General features: G+C 38.7%; 1 protein-coding gene across 3 annotated transcripts in view; it reads left to right on the top strand.

Annotated features, from left to right (window-relative positions):
* Positions 1 to 17,669, top strand: part of FGF12 (fibroblast growth factor 12) — a 578,531-nt gene that overhangs the window by 201,284 nt on the left and 359,578 nt on the right. Inside the window, exon 1 of one of the 3 annotated variants that reach the window (XM_012536364.3) lies at positions 11,162 to 11,792. The exons of the other annotated variants lie outside the window; for them this stretch is intronic. Within the exon in view, the coding sequence (XP_012391818.1) occupies positions 11,702 to 11,792 (91 nt within the window). The 5' untranslated portion in view covers positions 11,162 to 11,701. Of the gene's footprint in view, positions 1 to 11,161; positions 11,793 to 17,669 lie in introns of those variants that run through there. 3 annotated transcript variants of the gene reach the window in all.

Here is a 17,669-nt window from a genome sequence, read left to right as displayed (position 1 = left end):
TTTTGCTTCTATGTTCAAGAAAGATATTGGCCTTTAATTATTTTTTTGTGTGTGGTGTCCTTGTCTGGTTTTGGTATCGGGACAATGATGGCTTTGTAAAATGTGTTTGAAAGACTTCTCTCATCTTCAATATTTTTGGAAGAGTTTGAGAAGGATAGGTGTTAAATCTTCTTTGACTATTTTATAGAATTCACCAGTGAAGCCATCTATCTGGTCTTGGGCTTTTGTTTGTTGGGAGATTTTTGATTACTCTTTTAATCCCTTGATTAGTAATTGATCTATTTGATTTTCTATTTCTTCATGATTCAGTGTTAGAAGATTGTGTGTTTCTAGGAATTTATCCATTTCTTCTTGGTTGTCCAATTTGTTGGTGTATAACAGTTAGTAGTAGTCCCTTATGATCCTTTGCATTTCTGTGGTATCAGTTGTAACTTCTCTTTCATTTCTGATTTTATTTATTTGAGCCTGATCTCTTTTTTTCTTGATTAGTCAAGCTAAAGCTTGTTGATTTTATCTTTTCAAAGAACCAGTTAGTTTCATTGACCTTTCTTCCTGCCTTCCTTCCTTCCTTTCCTTCTTTTTTGTCTCTAGTTCATTGACTTTCATTCTGATCTTTATTATTTCCCTACTTCTACTGATCTTGTGCTTTGTTTGTCCTCTTTTTCAAGTTACTTTAGGTGTAAAGTTAGATTGTTTATTTGTGATTTTTCTTGTTTCTTGAGGTAGGCCTGTATTGCTATGAACTTTCCTCTTAGAACCACTTTTGCTGCATATGAAAGATTTGGGTATGTTTTATTTTTGTTTTCATTTGTCTCTAGGTACGTTTTGGTTTCTCCTTTGATTTCTTTGATGACCCATTGGTTTCTGTGTAGCATGTTGTTTACTCTCCACATAATTGTGTTTTTTCCCTGTTATTGATTTCTAGTTTAATATCATTGTGGTCCTAGAAGGTGCTTGATACGATTTCAGTCTTCTTGAATTTATTGAGACTTGTTTCGTGACCTAATATGAAAAGTAGGCTGTTAGATTTCCTCACTATTATTGTATTGTTTTCAGTTTCTTCTTTTAATTTTATTAATGTTTGCTTTCTGTATTTTGGTGCTCCTATAGTGGGTGCATCTGTATTTATAAATGTTATATTATCTTGTTGTATTGACCCCGTATATCATTATGCAATGTCCTTCTTTGTCTTTTTTTACAGTCTTTGTTCTAAAGTCTATTTTGTCTGATATGAGTATAGCTACTCCAGTTTTCTTTTCATTTCCATTTGCATGGAATATCTCTTTCCACCCCTTCACTTTCAGTTTGTGTGTGCCCTTACTTCTATAGGGAGTCTCTTATAGGCAACATACAGATAGGTCTTATTTATCCATTCAGCCACTGTCTGTCTTTTGATTGATGAATTAATCCATTAACATTTAAAGTTATTATTGATAAGTGTGTACTGATAGCCATTTTGTTAATTGTTTTCTGGCTGTTTTTGTAGTTCCTTTCCTCTTCTCTTCCCTTGTGTTTTGGTGGTTTTCTGCAGTGTTATGTTGAGATTTCTTTCTCATTTTCTTTTGTGTATTTACTATAAGTTTTTTCCTTGTTGTTACTGTTAGGCTCACGTATACTATCCTTTGTAAACAGCAGTCTGTGTTAAGTTGGTAGCAACTTAAATTTGAACACATTTCAAAGCTTTATCTTTTAATTCACTGCCCTCACTCCCATTTTATACTTTTGATGACACATTTTGTATCTTTTTATTTTATGCAACCCTTAACTAATTTTTATATTTTTAGTTAATTCTACTACTTTTGTCTTTTAACCTTCATGCCTGCTTTATACATCACTGATCCACTATCTTTATTACATATTTACCTCTTCCAGTGAGATTTTTATTTTCATATGTTTTCTTATTATTAATTAGCATAATTTCTTTTCAGATTAAAGAAGTTCCTTTATCATTTCTTATAGGGCTGGTTTAGTAGTGATGAACTCCTTTAGTTTTGCATATCTGGGAAACTCTTAATTCCTTCAATTCTGAATATTAATCTTTTGGGGTAGAGAATTCTTGGTTTGAAGTTTTTTTCCTTTCAGCATTTTGAATATGTTATACCGCTTCCTTCTGGCCTGTAAAGTTTCTGCTGAAAAATCTCCTGATAGCCTTATGGGGCTTCCCTTGTATATAACAAATTTTTCTTTTGCTGCTTTTAAGGATTATCTCTTTATTCTTAACTTTTACTCTTTTAATTATAATGTCTCTTGGTGTGTGTCTCTTTGGGTTCATCTTAATGAAACTCTCTGGGCTTCCTGGACCTAGCTTTCTGTTTCCTTCCCCAGATTAAGAAAGTTTTCAGCCATTATATCTTCAAATAAATTTTCTGGGCCTTTTTATCTCTCTTCTCCTTCTGGGACCCATATAATGTGAATGTTATTCTGCTTGATGATGTCACAAAGGTCCCTGAAGGTATTTTTACTGTTTAAAATTCTTTTTCATTTTTCTCTCTCTCTAGGTGAGTTCTATTGCTTTGTCTTCCAGCATGCTTATTTGTTCTTCCACCTCATCCAATCAGCTATTGGACCCACTAGTGTATTTTTCTGTTCAATTATAACTTCTATTTGGTACTTTCTTATATTTTGTTGACGTTCTCACTGTGTTTATCCAGTATTCTCCTGAGTTTGGTGGGCATTTTTATGACCATTACTTTGAATTCTATCAGTTAGATTGCTTATCTTCATTTAGTTATTTCTCTGAAGTTTTGTCTTATTCTTTCAATACAATAGGACCATATTCCTCTGTCTCCTCATTTTGCCTAGTTCTCTGTGCTTACCTCTTCCATGTATCAGGTAAGTCAGCTACCTCTCACATTCTTGACGGTGTGGCCTTATGTAGGAGATGTCCTGTAGAGCTCAGAAGCACAATCCTGCCTGGCCACCAGAGTCATATTCTCAAGGGGTGTCTCCTACATGAGCTGCATCAGCCCTCCTGTCCTGGCAGGGCCATGGCTGCTGCTGCAGTGCACTGGTGGGAGGGGCTGACCCAGTCACCCAAGCTTTTGAAGAGAAATTTGGCAAGAGCTAACAAAACTACCTGTATACTTACTTTTTGACTCAGCGTTCTCATTTCTAGAATCTATCCTGAAGATATATTTCCAGCAATATGAAAATACTACACAAGTAATTTATTGCAGTATTATTTGCAATTGCAAAATACTGAAAATAACCTAAATGCAACTAATAGCAGAGTGTGTGCTATTCTGTGCAAAAGAAACCTATGGAAGATAAATCAGAAATTAAAGAGACCAGTTACCTATAAGGGGTTGTTGGAAAAGGAGTGGAAGGAAGGGGAAATGGGAATAGGACAGGAGGATGAGAGTGTAAAACTTATTGGAGTATACTTTTTTGTAGCTTTGACCCTTAGAACCATACAAAAACGTACCATGTTTTACATATTCAAATCATAATAAAGTAATTAAATAATTAAAATCAACCAATATGGAAGATAAACAATAACAAAGGAACCTAACTGGATTACAAATGAATAACTAAACCACACTGAAGAGAATGGAGAAGAAAAGAAAAATCTATCAAAAACAAAGTCAATAATAATATTTTGACTGTATAAGGCTAAAGACAAAAACAAATGTGCATCAATGCTGTACTCTAGTAATAAATCTGTTTCTCACAAGAGTGTTGGTTAGGAATTCTGTAACTACTTTAAGTACATACTAGGATTGAATGAATAAGTGAATATATTATAAATAAAAAAATATTTTTCACTGTTGGAAAAAGAAGTTACAAATAAGGAAAGGGCAAAGACTAAAATGGAAATTGTGATGTTGGATTGGAATCATAGGTATTAACCATCTATAGCTATATCTATAGTTATCATGTATAGATATCTATCTATTATTTATTTATGTATGGATATATCTACACAGATATTTCTACATATAGATATCTGTATAGGGAGATATATATATTTATCAACAGAAATAAATATGATGGATGTGTATTGTGGGTTTGTATATATGCATATATTTCATAGCTTTCTCCACTGAGAGAACCTAGGATCAATGACACCCCAGTAACAATGGGCACACTAGCACCCCGATTTTAGTTCCTAAATACTATTTTCCAATAAAAAGTATTAGACTCATTTGAGAATGAGTTGATTCCAGAGCTAGGGCTGGAAAATAAAAGGTAAACTTGGAATACCTTGTGATGCTAGAAAATTAAGGAACTGCTCATAAAAAGACACCAGAGCCAACCAAAAGGATCTCCTGAAGGCTAAAGTTGAAACAATTTGAAACACAAAATAAATGATAGTATTGGATTATAATGCATAGAATAAACATTCCTGAGGCCATACTGATATAAATAAATACTTGAATAAATAAATAAGCGGGGGAGAATTTACAGCTCTTGCAGAAGAATTCCCATTACAATAGAAATAATTAGGAAAATACAAAGTTACTATTAGGGAAACAGCACAATAATAATTACTGCAAGCAAGTTCCACCAATGGATGCTAACATCAGTGGATGAAAGTTGAAGGAGAAACAGGATATTAGCATAGCCTCAGAGTTTCTTCTTCAAGATATTTATCAACCATAAATGAAAGTAAAATATAACTTGACAGTACAGAAACCTAGCAGACACTACCTTAACCAAGTGATTGATGTTAATAACACTGTTGACATCATGTAGCTCTTGATAAGATCCTACCGAAAAGGATACATCACTTCTGTGGCATTCTTGCTGAAAATGAATAACTGTCGACTAATCACTAGAAAGCATCAGACAAGCCCAAATTGAAAGACATTCCACAAAATATTTGATCAATATTTATCAGAAGTTTCAAAGTCCTGAAAGACAAGAAGAGACTGGGGAACTGCCATACACTGAAGGAGACTAAGGACACACAACTAAGTGCAGGGTGGATCCTAGTTGGATCCTGGAATAGGAAAAGGGCATTAGGGGGAAAAAAACCTGGTAAAAATTCAATAAAGTTTGTAGTTTATTTGATAGCATGGTTCCAGTATAAATTTTCTGGTTTTGATAACTATACACTGGTTATGTGAGTTGTTAATAGTAAGAGAAGTTGGGTGAAGAGTATACATGAACTCTATTATTTTGCAACTTGTCTGTAAGTCTCAATTTATTTCAAAATAAAAAGTTTAGAGAAGAATAAATAGAAGAACAACAAATAAAAAAAGAACAAGAGGAAGAAGATAACAATAGAAAAACCTCATGCATTGCTTTTTTGAAAATAGTTTAAAGTGATTTTAACTTATTTGGATCATATATGTCATTAATAAATAAGTTTGCTGCCAGTGACTGTTTTTATCACATCTGATAAGATTGATTTTCCTGCTTTCTTTGTCTGTTGAGGCTGCTATAACAAAAAGTACCTTAGATTAGGTGGCCTAAACAACCAACATTTGTTACTCACAGTTCTAGAGTCTGGGAAGTCCAAGATCAAGGCACTAGCAGATCCAGTGTCTGGTGAGGGCTTGCTTCCTGACTCATAGATGGCCATCTTCTCCCTGTGACTTCACATGGTGAAAGGGGAGAGAGAGCTCTCTGGGGTCTCTTTTATAAGGGCACCAATCCCATTCATGAGGGTGAAGCTTCCCAAAGATGCCACTTCCCAATACCTTAGGGGTTAGAATTTCAATATATGAATTTTAGGGAGATATAAACATTCAGTCTCTGATAGTTGCCTATAAAAATTGGATTTGAGGGTATTTCTAAAGACATGAGATACAGACCTGGTTTTTATCCTGGCAGTTGGTGGACTAGACATATAACATAGAACAAAGATACTGTGTTAGCTATTAGACTGGTTTTCATCTTTCAGTTTATATGTTGGTTTGGTTTCTTTGTGAAATAAAGTTGCTTTCCTTTTGATAGACATTTTGACATTAATATACTCATTAAAAGTTTTCGGACCTGGCAATACTCTTGAGTATGCTATTACTGATTCAATATAGGCTTCCAAACAGATACATACATTAATTGAAGAGCTGATGTCAAGAGTCAACAGATTCCTATGTTTAATATGAACAGAAATAAATTACCACTTAAAAATCTCAGAACTTCCTCATACAATTATTAATTTATACCATCTGTGAGTAAATAACTCTTTATAAAATGAAAAATTTAGATACTAAGAATTTAAATAAGTTCACCTATCATTATGTACCAGATTTCCCAATCCCTCTCAGAAAGTGATAAATGATTTCATTTTGAAATTACACTGGCGAGTCACTTGCTAGAGTTGGTCCAAGGTCAATAAGAAAACAGAAAGAATATCTAACTTATGAAATTTTAATTAGAGACAGATAACTTAAAATTTGGTCATTATATATCTTCAATTTAAAATTTAAAAATATAATTGCCAGCAAAAATTTCATTTTGGCTTATGGAATAACACACAGAAAGCAGAAAATTTCCAAGTTTTGATTAAACTAAAATATGCTCTTTTCCTACCATCCGTTGTGCACCTGGCTATTACTATTTGCTTGTTTTGTCTTGCTTTTGGATGTTATGGTACTTGTAAAAATGCAGTCTCCTTATGTTCTGCCCAAGATACTTAAGGAAGACTATATATCTACATACCTGACTGTGAAGCTGGATGTCACCTTAGGAGTTGTTTTAACAAGCATGTACATGAAAGTCTGATAAGGGCAAAAATCTTTATTTTTTTAAAACTAACTCTAAGTAATACAATTCAATTGATCAATTCTTCTTTATACCTACTTCAACCAAATATCTATAATTTATAGTAAGAAAATATTTTGAATTTAAATGTTATGTGCTCACTTTGGTGTAATCTGAACTCATCTGAGAGTTCAATAACAACAAAAAATATCTATAAATGTGATCCCCCAGTTTGTTTTCCAAGTACTATGATGATCCACTTTCTTTGCGATGAATATACCTGGCCATAAGAATCATTGTGACAGCTGCTTAAACAAGACAGCAGGACATTTAAGTATTATTTGTGACAGAGTTGGCTTTCCTGCCCTGTTTTCTAAGAGTTTATAGATCTGTTAAGGAGACAGAACTATAATCAAATATAAGAGCCACTATGTTAGACCATTAAGGTGCACCTAGAACCCAGGGCAGTTGATAAGAGCACCCTATCTTGTGTAGATAATTAAAATCTTCAAAGCTCTTTCACATGTTTCACCTCATTGAATCCTTGCAACAGTCTTGCCAGGTAGGCAGAAAGGCTTGTTGTGAATATGAGAATTGATGCTCTAGAGGTCATGTGTGTTTTAAATCACACATGGATTTGCTTGCTCTGCCCAAGTTCCTTGATAGGGGCCTCATCCTATTCCTTTGCTACGTTTCAAGGAATAGCTTTTCTCTCAAAGTACAAAACAGCTCTAGGCATTGGGTTCCAGAGCAGGAGAGCTCTACCGGAAAGCTCTCTGTCTCTGCTGCAGCAGGAAAGACTATTTTTAGATGTTTTCCTTTTGCTAATTATCTCCCTCTCCGTGGGGAATTTCTATGGGTAGAATCCCCAGATGAGCCAAGTTTCTCACTAATTCCCGCAGAGACCGGAAAGACAAAGGCCATGGCCCAGCTTGCCCTGGAGCCTCAGAGCCTCTCCAGTGATGACGGTGTGGTGGCTTTAGCAAGTTCTTCAAGGACTGTGGAGCCCACAGAGCTTTGGTGATCACACTGAACAAGGGGACTAAGGGGCGACTGGAAGGAAGGTCTGCACATATCTTCTTGAGTCTTGGAACCACCCCAAATGACCTTGCCTGGAGCTCAATTCTGAAAGGACTTAAGAGAATGTGGAGCCAGTGGTGGCTGAAGGCTTAGGAGACCCTGCTGATGTTCTGGCTTTCTTCCATCATCTTTGAGAGGAATAAGGAAGAGACTTCTGAAAGAATATTTTTCCAGGCAACTTCAACCTTAAGCTTCAATCTCCAGGAAACCCCATAAGAACTGTGAAGGATTAGCCTATAGAAGAGAAAGAGGAAAGGGGTGATGAAAACCATTTTCACTCCTTTGCTGGGAAGAGCTAACCAGCTAGTGCTAGGTGGTCTGGGGACAATGGGTGGAAAGAAAGTAAAGTAAGATTTTGGTTCAATGTCAGGATAAATCTTCAAACAGGTTTTGTGCAATGAACTCCCTGGGGAGCTGGTGAATTCTGTCACCTGAACTGTTCAAGCAGAAATGTGGACACTGAAATGGACGCTGGCATTCATGGGAAGGTGGGAGTGATGGAAAACCCTACAGGTTGAGGACTAAGGAATAATAATTGCTAACACTATTATCACACTTATTTTCTATCAAGTTTCTTTTTCTTAAACACTCAACAAGGGGTATAGAAGGTAGATGTTATTATTAACTCTCTCTTAGAGATAGGGAAACTGAGGCACAAAGAGGTTAAGTGATTTGTTCAAGGTCACACAGCTAGTAGGAATTTTCACTGTGGCTGCCTGTTGTTGGTGTCTGTGCTTTTAACTACTTGCTGTATTGCTGTGTCCACTAAGGACCCTTCTTGCCCTGAAATTCCTGATAGGGTGGAGTCTGATCCCAATGCCAGCATTCTTTGTATGCATCACTCATAAAACTTCTTCCAAAAGGGCAATGATGGCCTCTGAGAAGGAAGGAAGGAAGGAAGGGAGAGGAGAGGGGAGGGGAGGGGAGGGGAGGAGGGGAAGGGAGGGGAGGGGAGGGGAGGGGAAGGGAAAGGAAAGGAAAGGAAAGGAAAGGAAGGGGAGGGAGGGAGGGAGGAAGAAAAGAAAAGAAAAAAGAAAAAGAGAAATGCAAAGGATGATGGAAAAAAAAAATCGAGACCTTTAGACCCAAAGGGAAGCTCCCTAGTCATCTTTCGGGCCAGTTGGCAGAGACAGAGCCTAACAGAATATCGCATCAAAGTTAAATACTGCCTATGTTTTCCTCTAAGAGTTTGACAGTGTCTGGCCTTACATTTAGGTCTTTAATCCATTTTGAGTTTATTTTTGTGTATGGTGTTAGGGAGTGTTCTAATTTCATACTTTTACATGTACCTGTCCAGTTTTCCCAGCACCACTTATTGAAGAGGCTGTCTTTTCTCCACTGTATATTCTTGCCTCCTTTATCAAAGATAAGGTGACCATATGTGCGTGGGGTTATCTCTGGGATTTCTATCCTGTTCCATTGATCTATATTTCTGTTTTTGTGCCAGTACCATACTGCCTTGATTACTGTAGCTTTGTAGTATAGTCTGAAGTCAGAGAGCCTGATTCCTCCAGCTCCATTTTTCGTTCTCAAGATTGCTTTGGCTATTCGGGGTCTTTTGTGTTTCCATACAAATTGTGAAATTTTTTGTTCTAGTTCTGTGAAAAATGCCAGTGGTAGTTTGATAGGGATTGTATTAAATCTGTAGATTGCTTTGGGTAGTAGAGTCACACTCTATGACATAAATCACAGCAAGATCCTTTTTGACCCACCTCCTAGAGAAATGGAAATAAAAACAAAAATAAATGTTACCTAATGAAACTTAAAAGCTTTTGCACAGCAAAGGAAACCATAAACAAGACCAAAAGACAACCCTCAGAATGGGAGAAAATATTTGCAAATGAAGCAACTGACAAAGGATTAATCTCCAAACTTTACAAGCAGCTCAATATCAAAACAAACAACCCAATCCAAAAATGGACAGAAGACCTAAATAGACATTTCTCCAAAGAAGATATACAGATTGCCAACAAACACATGAAAGAATGCTCAACATCATTAATCATTAGAGAAATGCAAATCAAAACTACAATGAGATATCATCTCACACTGGTCAGAATGGCCATCATGAAAAAATCTAGAAACAATAAATGCTGGAGAGGGTGTGGAGAAAAGGGAACACTCTTGCACTGCTGGTGGGAATGTGAATTGGTACAGCCACTATGGAGAACAGTATGGAGGTTCCTTAAAAAACTACAAATAGAACTACCATATGACCCAGCAATCCCACTACTGGGCATATACCCTGAGAAAACCATAATTCAAAAAGAGTCATGTACCAAAATGTTCATTGCAGCTCTATTAACAATAGCCAGGACATGGAAGCAACCTAAGTGTCCATCAACAGATGAGTGGATAAAGAAGATGTGGCACATATATACGATGGAATATTACTCAGCCATATAAAGAAACGAAATTGAGTTATTTGTAGTGAGGTGGATGGACCTACAGTCTGTCATACAAAGTGAAGTAAGTCAGAGGAGAAAAAGAAATACTGTATGCTAACACATATGTATGGAATCTAAAAGTTCATGAAGAACCTAGGGGCAAGACGGGAATAAAGACAGAGACCTACTAGAGAATGGACTTGAGGATATGGGGAGGGGGAAGGGTAAGCTGTGACAAAATGAGAGTGGCATGGACATATATACAGTACCAAACGTAAAATAGATAGCTAGTGGGAAGCAGCTGCATAGCTTGGGGAGATCAGCTCTGTGCTTTGTGACCACCTAGAGGGGTGGGATAGGGAGGGTGGGAGGGAGGGAGACGCAAGAGGGAAGAGATATGGGAACATATGTATATGTATAACTGATTCACCTTGTTATAAAGCAGAAACTAGCACACCATTGTAAAGCAATTATACTCCAATAAAGATGTTAAAAAAAAAAAGTTAAATACCGCTGTTGTTTTAAGAGTTCCCGCCTCATCTGTCTCCTTCTGTAACTCTGGCCGTCCCTTCTGGCCTTCCTTACTCCACCTGCACCTGCCTTCCCGTGGCACCTGTGCTAAGCTTTTCCAGGAGACTGGGAGGCACGGGGACAAACAAGCAGCTGCCGGTTCTCTATTCTGCACCCTCTTCCCCGCCCTGATTTGCGGAGAGAGAAAGTGACGCCCAGGGTGGTATGCAACTTACCCAAGGTCACAGAGCCCGGATCAGAAAATCCAGGTGTCCAGACCCCCACCTCAGCGCCCGGCCCATGCCTAGAGACCCCTTCGCTCTCCGCGCCTGAATCCAAGAGCTTTCTTTATTTCACATCCCCGCCTCCCCAGCCCCACCCCCCAGTTCCCCGGAGTCGCTTCTGACGCTCGGCAGCCTCCAGGGTCCAGCCCTTCCTGCGGGCGCTTCCTTTCCGCCGGATTCCCACGCCGGAGTCGCCCTTGGCCCGCGCGCAGCCCGCGGGAGCGCTGCCTTCCGGCCCGGGAGCTCCTCTCCGCGCCCCGCAGCCCCGCACGGCGGGGGCCCAGAGGCGGGCGGGCGGCCAGGGCTCACCGCCCGACGCAGAGAACAGAAACTGAGGGGGTGTCCCGAGCCCCCAGGCCAGAAGGCCAGGGACCCCGGGGGCCCCGCCCTCTTCCCTCCCTGCGCCCGCACCTGGAAAGGGGCAGCAACCCACGGTGACGTCCTCCGCGCAGCCGGTGCGCTCACCCTCCAGCCCGCAGCCCCGCCGCCTCCTTCGGGAAGTCCCAAAGTGTCACGGTCGAGCCCGCTGGGGTGTGGCCGCGCCTCCCGCTCCCCCAGGGGCTGTCCCCAGCCGGGCGGCCGTTCCTACTCCCCGCCCGTTCCCGGCCCCGCGTCCGCTGTGCTCCTGCCCTGGCCCCGGCTCCGGCCCCGCCAAGGTGCGAACTGCTCTCTGCCCGGGACGCACGGACCATGGATTCGGGATCCGGCTTCCCAAGACAGGCCGCCTTTTGGTTGGACAATTAGCGGAGGTGGGCGGGGGGTTGACCATCCCCACACACGCGCTTCTCCATGAAGATTCTTGAGCTTTCTTTGAAGAAAGGAGTGCATATGCTGCAGTGTCTCTGTGGAAGGAGCCTGAGGTCCAGCAACAGCCTAAGTGGTGAGAAAATGTTCCTTCCTTAGCCCTAAACCTGCAGATGCCCCCCCTTCCCTCCTCCTCATCCCCTCTCTGCCCCCCCCCCCCCCCCCCCCGCCCTTAATCAGCGCTGTAAGTGATGGAAGGAAGGCGTTTCCTTACTGGGGCAAGATAATGGCCCCGTTGCCGGTTCTGTCTTTGGATTTTTTTTTTTTTTCTCTCTTAAATCCCTGAAGTCATCCGTGTTTTATAGAACGCTTTCGCTGTCGCCTAGCGCCTGAGCTGGAACCCGCGGGTCTCTTTCCGAGGGGTGCTTACAGTGACCTGCTTTCGCACTTCCTCGCGGCTGTCTCCTTGTGACCTGCGAGGGCGGCGTGCGACTTGGAGTTGCTCAAAGTCTTCTCTTGAGAAGTTGCTCGTACGTTCGACAGGAGAGGGGACTTTTAAACAGGTGGCTGGCCAGGCAGGTATCTTTTATTTTTCTTGCTTTGTCTGGAAAGTAGACATCTGGTCATCGTCAGTGAGTGCCTTTTGCCCTGGAGATCAAGAAATTTCTGAACTGATGCTGAAACAGAAGAGTCCCAATTAGGCCTGGGTTTAACCGACTAGGTCCCTCAGGAAAAGCTCAGGGAGGGAAAGAAAGAAAATCAGACCCTTTTAATGACCTGCGATATTGAGAAAAACGATTAAAAATTTTAATTAAAAAAAGAAGTACAACCAAGTAAGTGTGGTACTTCTCTGCTGAAGCCTTGAGGATGAGGCGAACTGTTTCACCACACTTTCCATTGTCCATCTCTCTCTTTCTTCAGGTGTAAGTTCTCTTTAAAGTGGTTTTGTCCAGTAATCTTGCAAGTGCTAATCCAGTTTTTGTGTCTTTGGGTTTCTGTTTATAAAATTGGCGGTGGGGTGTGAGGAGAGAGGAAAGGCACCCTTATTATGTCTAAACAAATGTCTCTTTGTAAAATAATTTTTTGGTACATAAATTCCAAATAACTTTAATGTTCAAAAATTTAACAATATTATAATAGGCTTCAGGTTTAAAACTTCATATGTTATTCTGGGGGATCTGATTCATTTGGTTAAGTACCTATTTTCAGTCTGTGCGGGAGCTATGAAGATTATATTTGGAAAGATTAGAATATATATAGGTTTCATTCATCCTTTCTAAAACTTCGACTCTCTGCTTACTTACCACTCTAAATGAAAAATAAAACCATTGTAAAAGAACTAATTAGTTAATTTAACTACATGTGAAATATGAGAATATACACTTTTGAAATGAAATCAGCAATGAGATCTCATATTTCTACTTTTGTTCAATTCAGATTATTTAGACATTATCTTTTGCCAGCATATTTGTAAGGGCTGAAATATATCAAATAACTATATTCTAAACTAACATGCTTGATGTTGAAGTTTTATGTTTTGAAAATACATATTTCAGGAAGCCAGCAGAGATGTATGTTAATATTATTTGTTTTTCCTTGTCTACATTAAGTAAAACATGAATAGATTATAACTTGGATATATGTTTCCTAGATGTGAAAAATTTGAAAGTATGTATGGTGTGTGATAACGACCTCTTGTAAAAATAGATAACATGTCAATTTACATACAGAGTCAGTCTCTCAAATATTAACAGATCCAAACAGAAGTGGTAATATGTGTGAGGGAGAAGCATAGGTTGTTGCAAAGTCATGGGACTTAGAATCAGAAGACCTAGCTATAAAGCAGTCTCAAAAAAATCATTAACAATCTTTCAAACTCAGTATTTTCATCTGAAAAAAAAGTGGAAATAATGATAGCTCTAGGCTGTTCCCTATTTCTTACTGGATCCTAGATTTAACATGTGATCCTATGAAAACTGTTGCGCTTTATATATTCATTGTTATTTAGTGGGGTGGTTGGTTATTTTAGGGAACTATCACTCTAGGGGAATTCTTGTAAAATGGTATAGTCACAAGTTGTGAAGATGAAGTTTCCTTTTGAGTGGGTTTTTATGTCATAAGCCTAATATTCTTCACTATTTCAGTAGTGCTTCAATGGCTAAAACGAATAAGAATCATAAAATATACAAAATGATCATCACTTCCTTTTAGCTTTCATTTTCAAAAGGATTTTTGTTGTTTTATGTAACATTTTCAGTGTTAATGTCAGAAAATTCAAAAAGTTAGTGCTTACTATTAGTTCATTTGTCTTGCAGTACTTAACAAAAGCAATTTGCTAAGTGCCTACTATATGCAAATGTGTAGGCATTACTGCTCTTCACTTAGTATTTTGGGTTCTCCTCTTGGGCATTTTGCAGGATAGCATTCTCGAATTCCCTTGAACTTACATATGGCCATATGACTTGCATTAACAAACGAAACATGAGCAGAAGTGACATGCCTCACTTCCATGTGGAAGGTTTAATAGCCAGAGCACACTTCACCTTCTGCTGTGACCTTCTGATGATGTTCAAGGTAGTGGTTACCCCATCTGTCTGTGTCCCTGAGTATCTGTAGTAATAGGGCTTTACTATGTGACCCATGATGGGCATTTAGCACAAATGAGAAGTTAAAACTTCTTTTTGTAAGTAACAGATTTTTAAGGTTATTTGTTATCTAGCCTATCCTGATTGATATAGTAAGGCAGTACAGTTTAACTTAATAAAATTTAATGGAAGATTATTGGGCTGTGTTTAAGGTTCTTTCTAGTCAAACACTTTAATTTCTCTATGATATCATCTGTAGTATATAATGAATTGACGTATTGGTTTCCTTTCCTAATCTTTGAATAATTAGTTTAGCATACCAAAGTATGCGTTTTTGTCATCAAGTAAGTTAGTGCCTGTCCTGAAACTAGTGGGTACATTGCTTCTTAAATGGTATTTATCATTCCCCCAAAGATATAATGAAGCTCCACTGATATTTGAGATTATTCTTTCAAAGTGGTAGTTTAACTGAAAGACCCTTAAGGACTCAGGTGCTCCTTTCTACTTACCTTGCAATGTAGAAACTACGTTTTGATACCCCCAAGTTCCTGGAAAGGAAGAGCTAGCTATATTACCTGAGAAACAGTACAAATGTGGCAACTCTCATCTCTGCTGCAGTTTTGCCAGACAAAAGAAAACGCAAATAAAATTGTTTTTCTCTCAGCTTATAAACTAAGAGCTGTGTGCCTGTGAAGAAAACCAGGGCAGTAGTTTATGGTGAAGGGATTGGGCTGAATGCTCCATCTGGGTCATGGACCAGCAATCCATTTGCTTGGCTCTGGGTTAAGTAAAGCAAATGAGAGGAGGGAAGGCAGACTTTTCCAGAAGCCTAGGGTATGTTTGTCATGCCAAATAGCCCTCCACAGCTGGCACCCCTCCCTTCTTCCTGTCTTTATCCATCTTAGGATAGAAAGTTAAAGAAACATGTCTCTGGCTTCAGGGGTGGCCATTTTTCAATTCAGCAAACACTCTTTGTGGACCGATTGTTGCTAGGCTCTGTGTTAGGCACAGGAGGCCCAGCAGGGAGAGAGATGGACAAGCAAGAGGTACCATACTAGGCAGGATATGATACATGCCAAAAGTGGAGTACCTGGGAGCCTCCGTTTATTTCAGTTTAACAATCTCTTACCTGAGTTAATGGTCTATGGTAAGAATCATCTCAAAAAAGGAATAATTAATTCTGCCTGTAATTCGTGTTTATCTCCCTGAGCTTGAAAAAGCATTTAGGAATTCAAAAGGTAGTGCTGGGTGAGGCAGATGGGGGCTCTCATGAAAAGGAATAGTATCTCTGTATATTTTACCAGAAGAATGTGTTTGAATAAGACATAGATATAAAAAAGCAATGTTTTACAAAGAATTAGCCTACAACTCATTAAAGCCTACCCAGCATTGCTCATACTCAGAAATCTTGCCTAGTTATCTGTTATACCTCTCCTCTGCCCCTCCTTCAACCTAAGTCCATTTGTTCACAGCCAGATATAACACATCAGCTTCTAAGAAAGGTGCAAGTTTTATTCTCTGGTATTGGAGTCAGAAAGAGACATCCAGGGAGTACTTTTAGATCTGTTCTCTCAATTTCCATGGAATATCTTGAAACAATGAAGCTTTCCTTTGTACAATTTAGTGTATGAAATTGCTACCTTTATGCTGTGTTATTTTCATTGCACAGTGTTATGAATGCCATGTCCGAGTATTATTTCTAATGCCAGTAAGTGTTGCAGGGTATTTGCATTTCCTAGGGTGAATATCAGAAAGATACTGTGAATCTGCCAAGACAATCTCTCTTGCTGAAATGATCTTTCTTGTTTATACATAAGCTTCTAGTACCGTCCTACCCTCTCCACTCATTACTGTTTATAGAAACGATAGCATTGCAGTTGGTGTCACTGATTGCCCACGTTGCTGCTTCAATGAAGCCAGCTGGGATTCGATTGCATGGTCTTTAAATAAAACTTAGTGGCACAAAATGAATCTCTTTTTTTGAGGGGAGGGGGGTTGTTGCTAGCTGGATCATGCTTTAAGGCACTAATTATTTGCTTAACTTGGAGGAACTTGAGAATCAGTGAATCACCATGTTGGCTCAGTGTCTGACCTTGGCACTGAGGAACTTGTGGGTAGGTAGCATAGATAGATAGATAAAGTCTATCATAGATAAAGTCTTTATGAAGCCATTCTCAAAATGACAGTGATGAACCACTTACCCCCAGCCCATTTTAGCACTCTGTAAGTAGCTCATTTAGCACTCTGTAAGTAGCTCACGGACTGGGGATAGTGAATGTGCCTGTGGTTCCAGCCACCCAAAGACTGGAGCCAGATTAATTGAGAACAGGAATTCCAGACAGTAATGTTCTGTGCCAGCCTGGTACAAGGGGATGGCCTGGAAATGGTGAGAAACAGAGTGAAAGATTGGTGGTGCATTTTCTTAAACTGCCACAGTATGGAAACTAAAGAATATCTGTCACTACTTTTGGCCTTTGGCTTCCAAACTTCACTACAAGTTAGGCAGGATAGCATTTTTCTTTATAGTTATATAATACAGATTAGGGGACCAAGCCTTATCCAGGTGAAGATTCATATGTCTATGTAAGTTTATTTTCTCCTGAAAAATTTTAAATTTATAAATGTATCTATATCTATTTAAAATATCTGTGCACTTATGCAAGTGTGTGTGTGTATGTGTGTATCTCTGTGTCTTTGGTTAAATGTGTTCAAAATTGTTAATGGCAGTTACCTTTAGGGAGTTTGATGGCAGAGACTTGTTTTCTGCTTAACATATTTCTATATTATTTGAATTTTAATGAAAATGTGTTCCCTTTTTAATTTAAAAAACTAGTGATATATATTTTAGATTATGCAGTTTTCTGCTCATAGCAGGAAACTTTGAAAATGTAAAATCTCTGTAGAATAAGAAAATCACTTATAAAACCATAACCTCAATATAATCCCTTTTATTCTTGGTGTGTGAATTTTGAAAACAAAAGTTATCACATGAAAGTTATATGCTTTGTTTCTTTTCCTATGCGCTTAAACAGTTATTCTAAATATGGAAAGAGATACTCATTGAAATATTTGGAAAATACTTTTTTCTAAGAGGAATTACAAGAAGCTGTTAATAGTGCTTAGTAGGAGAGAGATACTTTTGGGACAGTGGAAAAGGAGGGTTCTTTTTAGCTTTGTGCATTTCTACATTGTTTCTAATGATTTGTACATATTGACTTTATATATATAAAGCAGGATATAGCTGGGTGTGAAATGGTGAACCATTTGTATTTTCTTTTTTTAAAACTCATATATGTTAAAAAACACTAACAGAGATGTCATTTTGCCAAAAATTCTTCTAAATATGCCTTTAAATTATGGAATGACCTCACATATCTATGCTATAATTGTCATCTGCCTACTGTTGGATCACATCCATTTTTCTAAGC

This window comes from Orcinus orca, chromosome 5, assembly GCF_937001465.1.
Source record: "Orcinus orca chromosome 5, mOrcOrc1.1, whole genome shotgun sequence".
NCBI classification, from domain to species: domain Eukaryota; kingdom Metazoa; phylum Chordata; class Mammalia; order Artiodactyla; family Delphinidae; genus Orcinus; species Orcinus orca.
The sequence above is the reverse complement of the archived record's forward strand: the minus strand, read 5'-3'. Positions and strand labels throughout refer to the sequence as shown.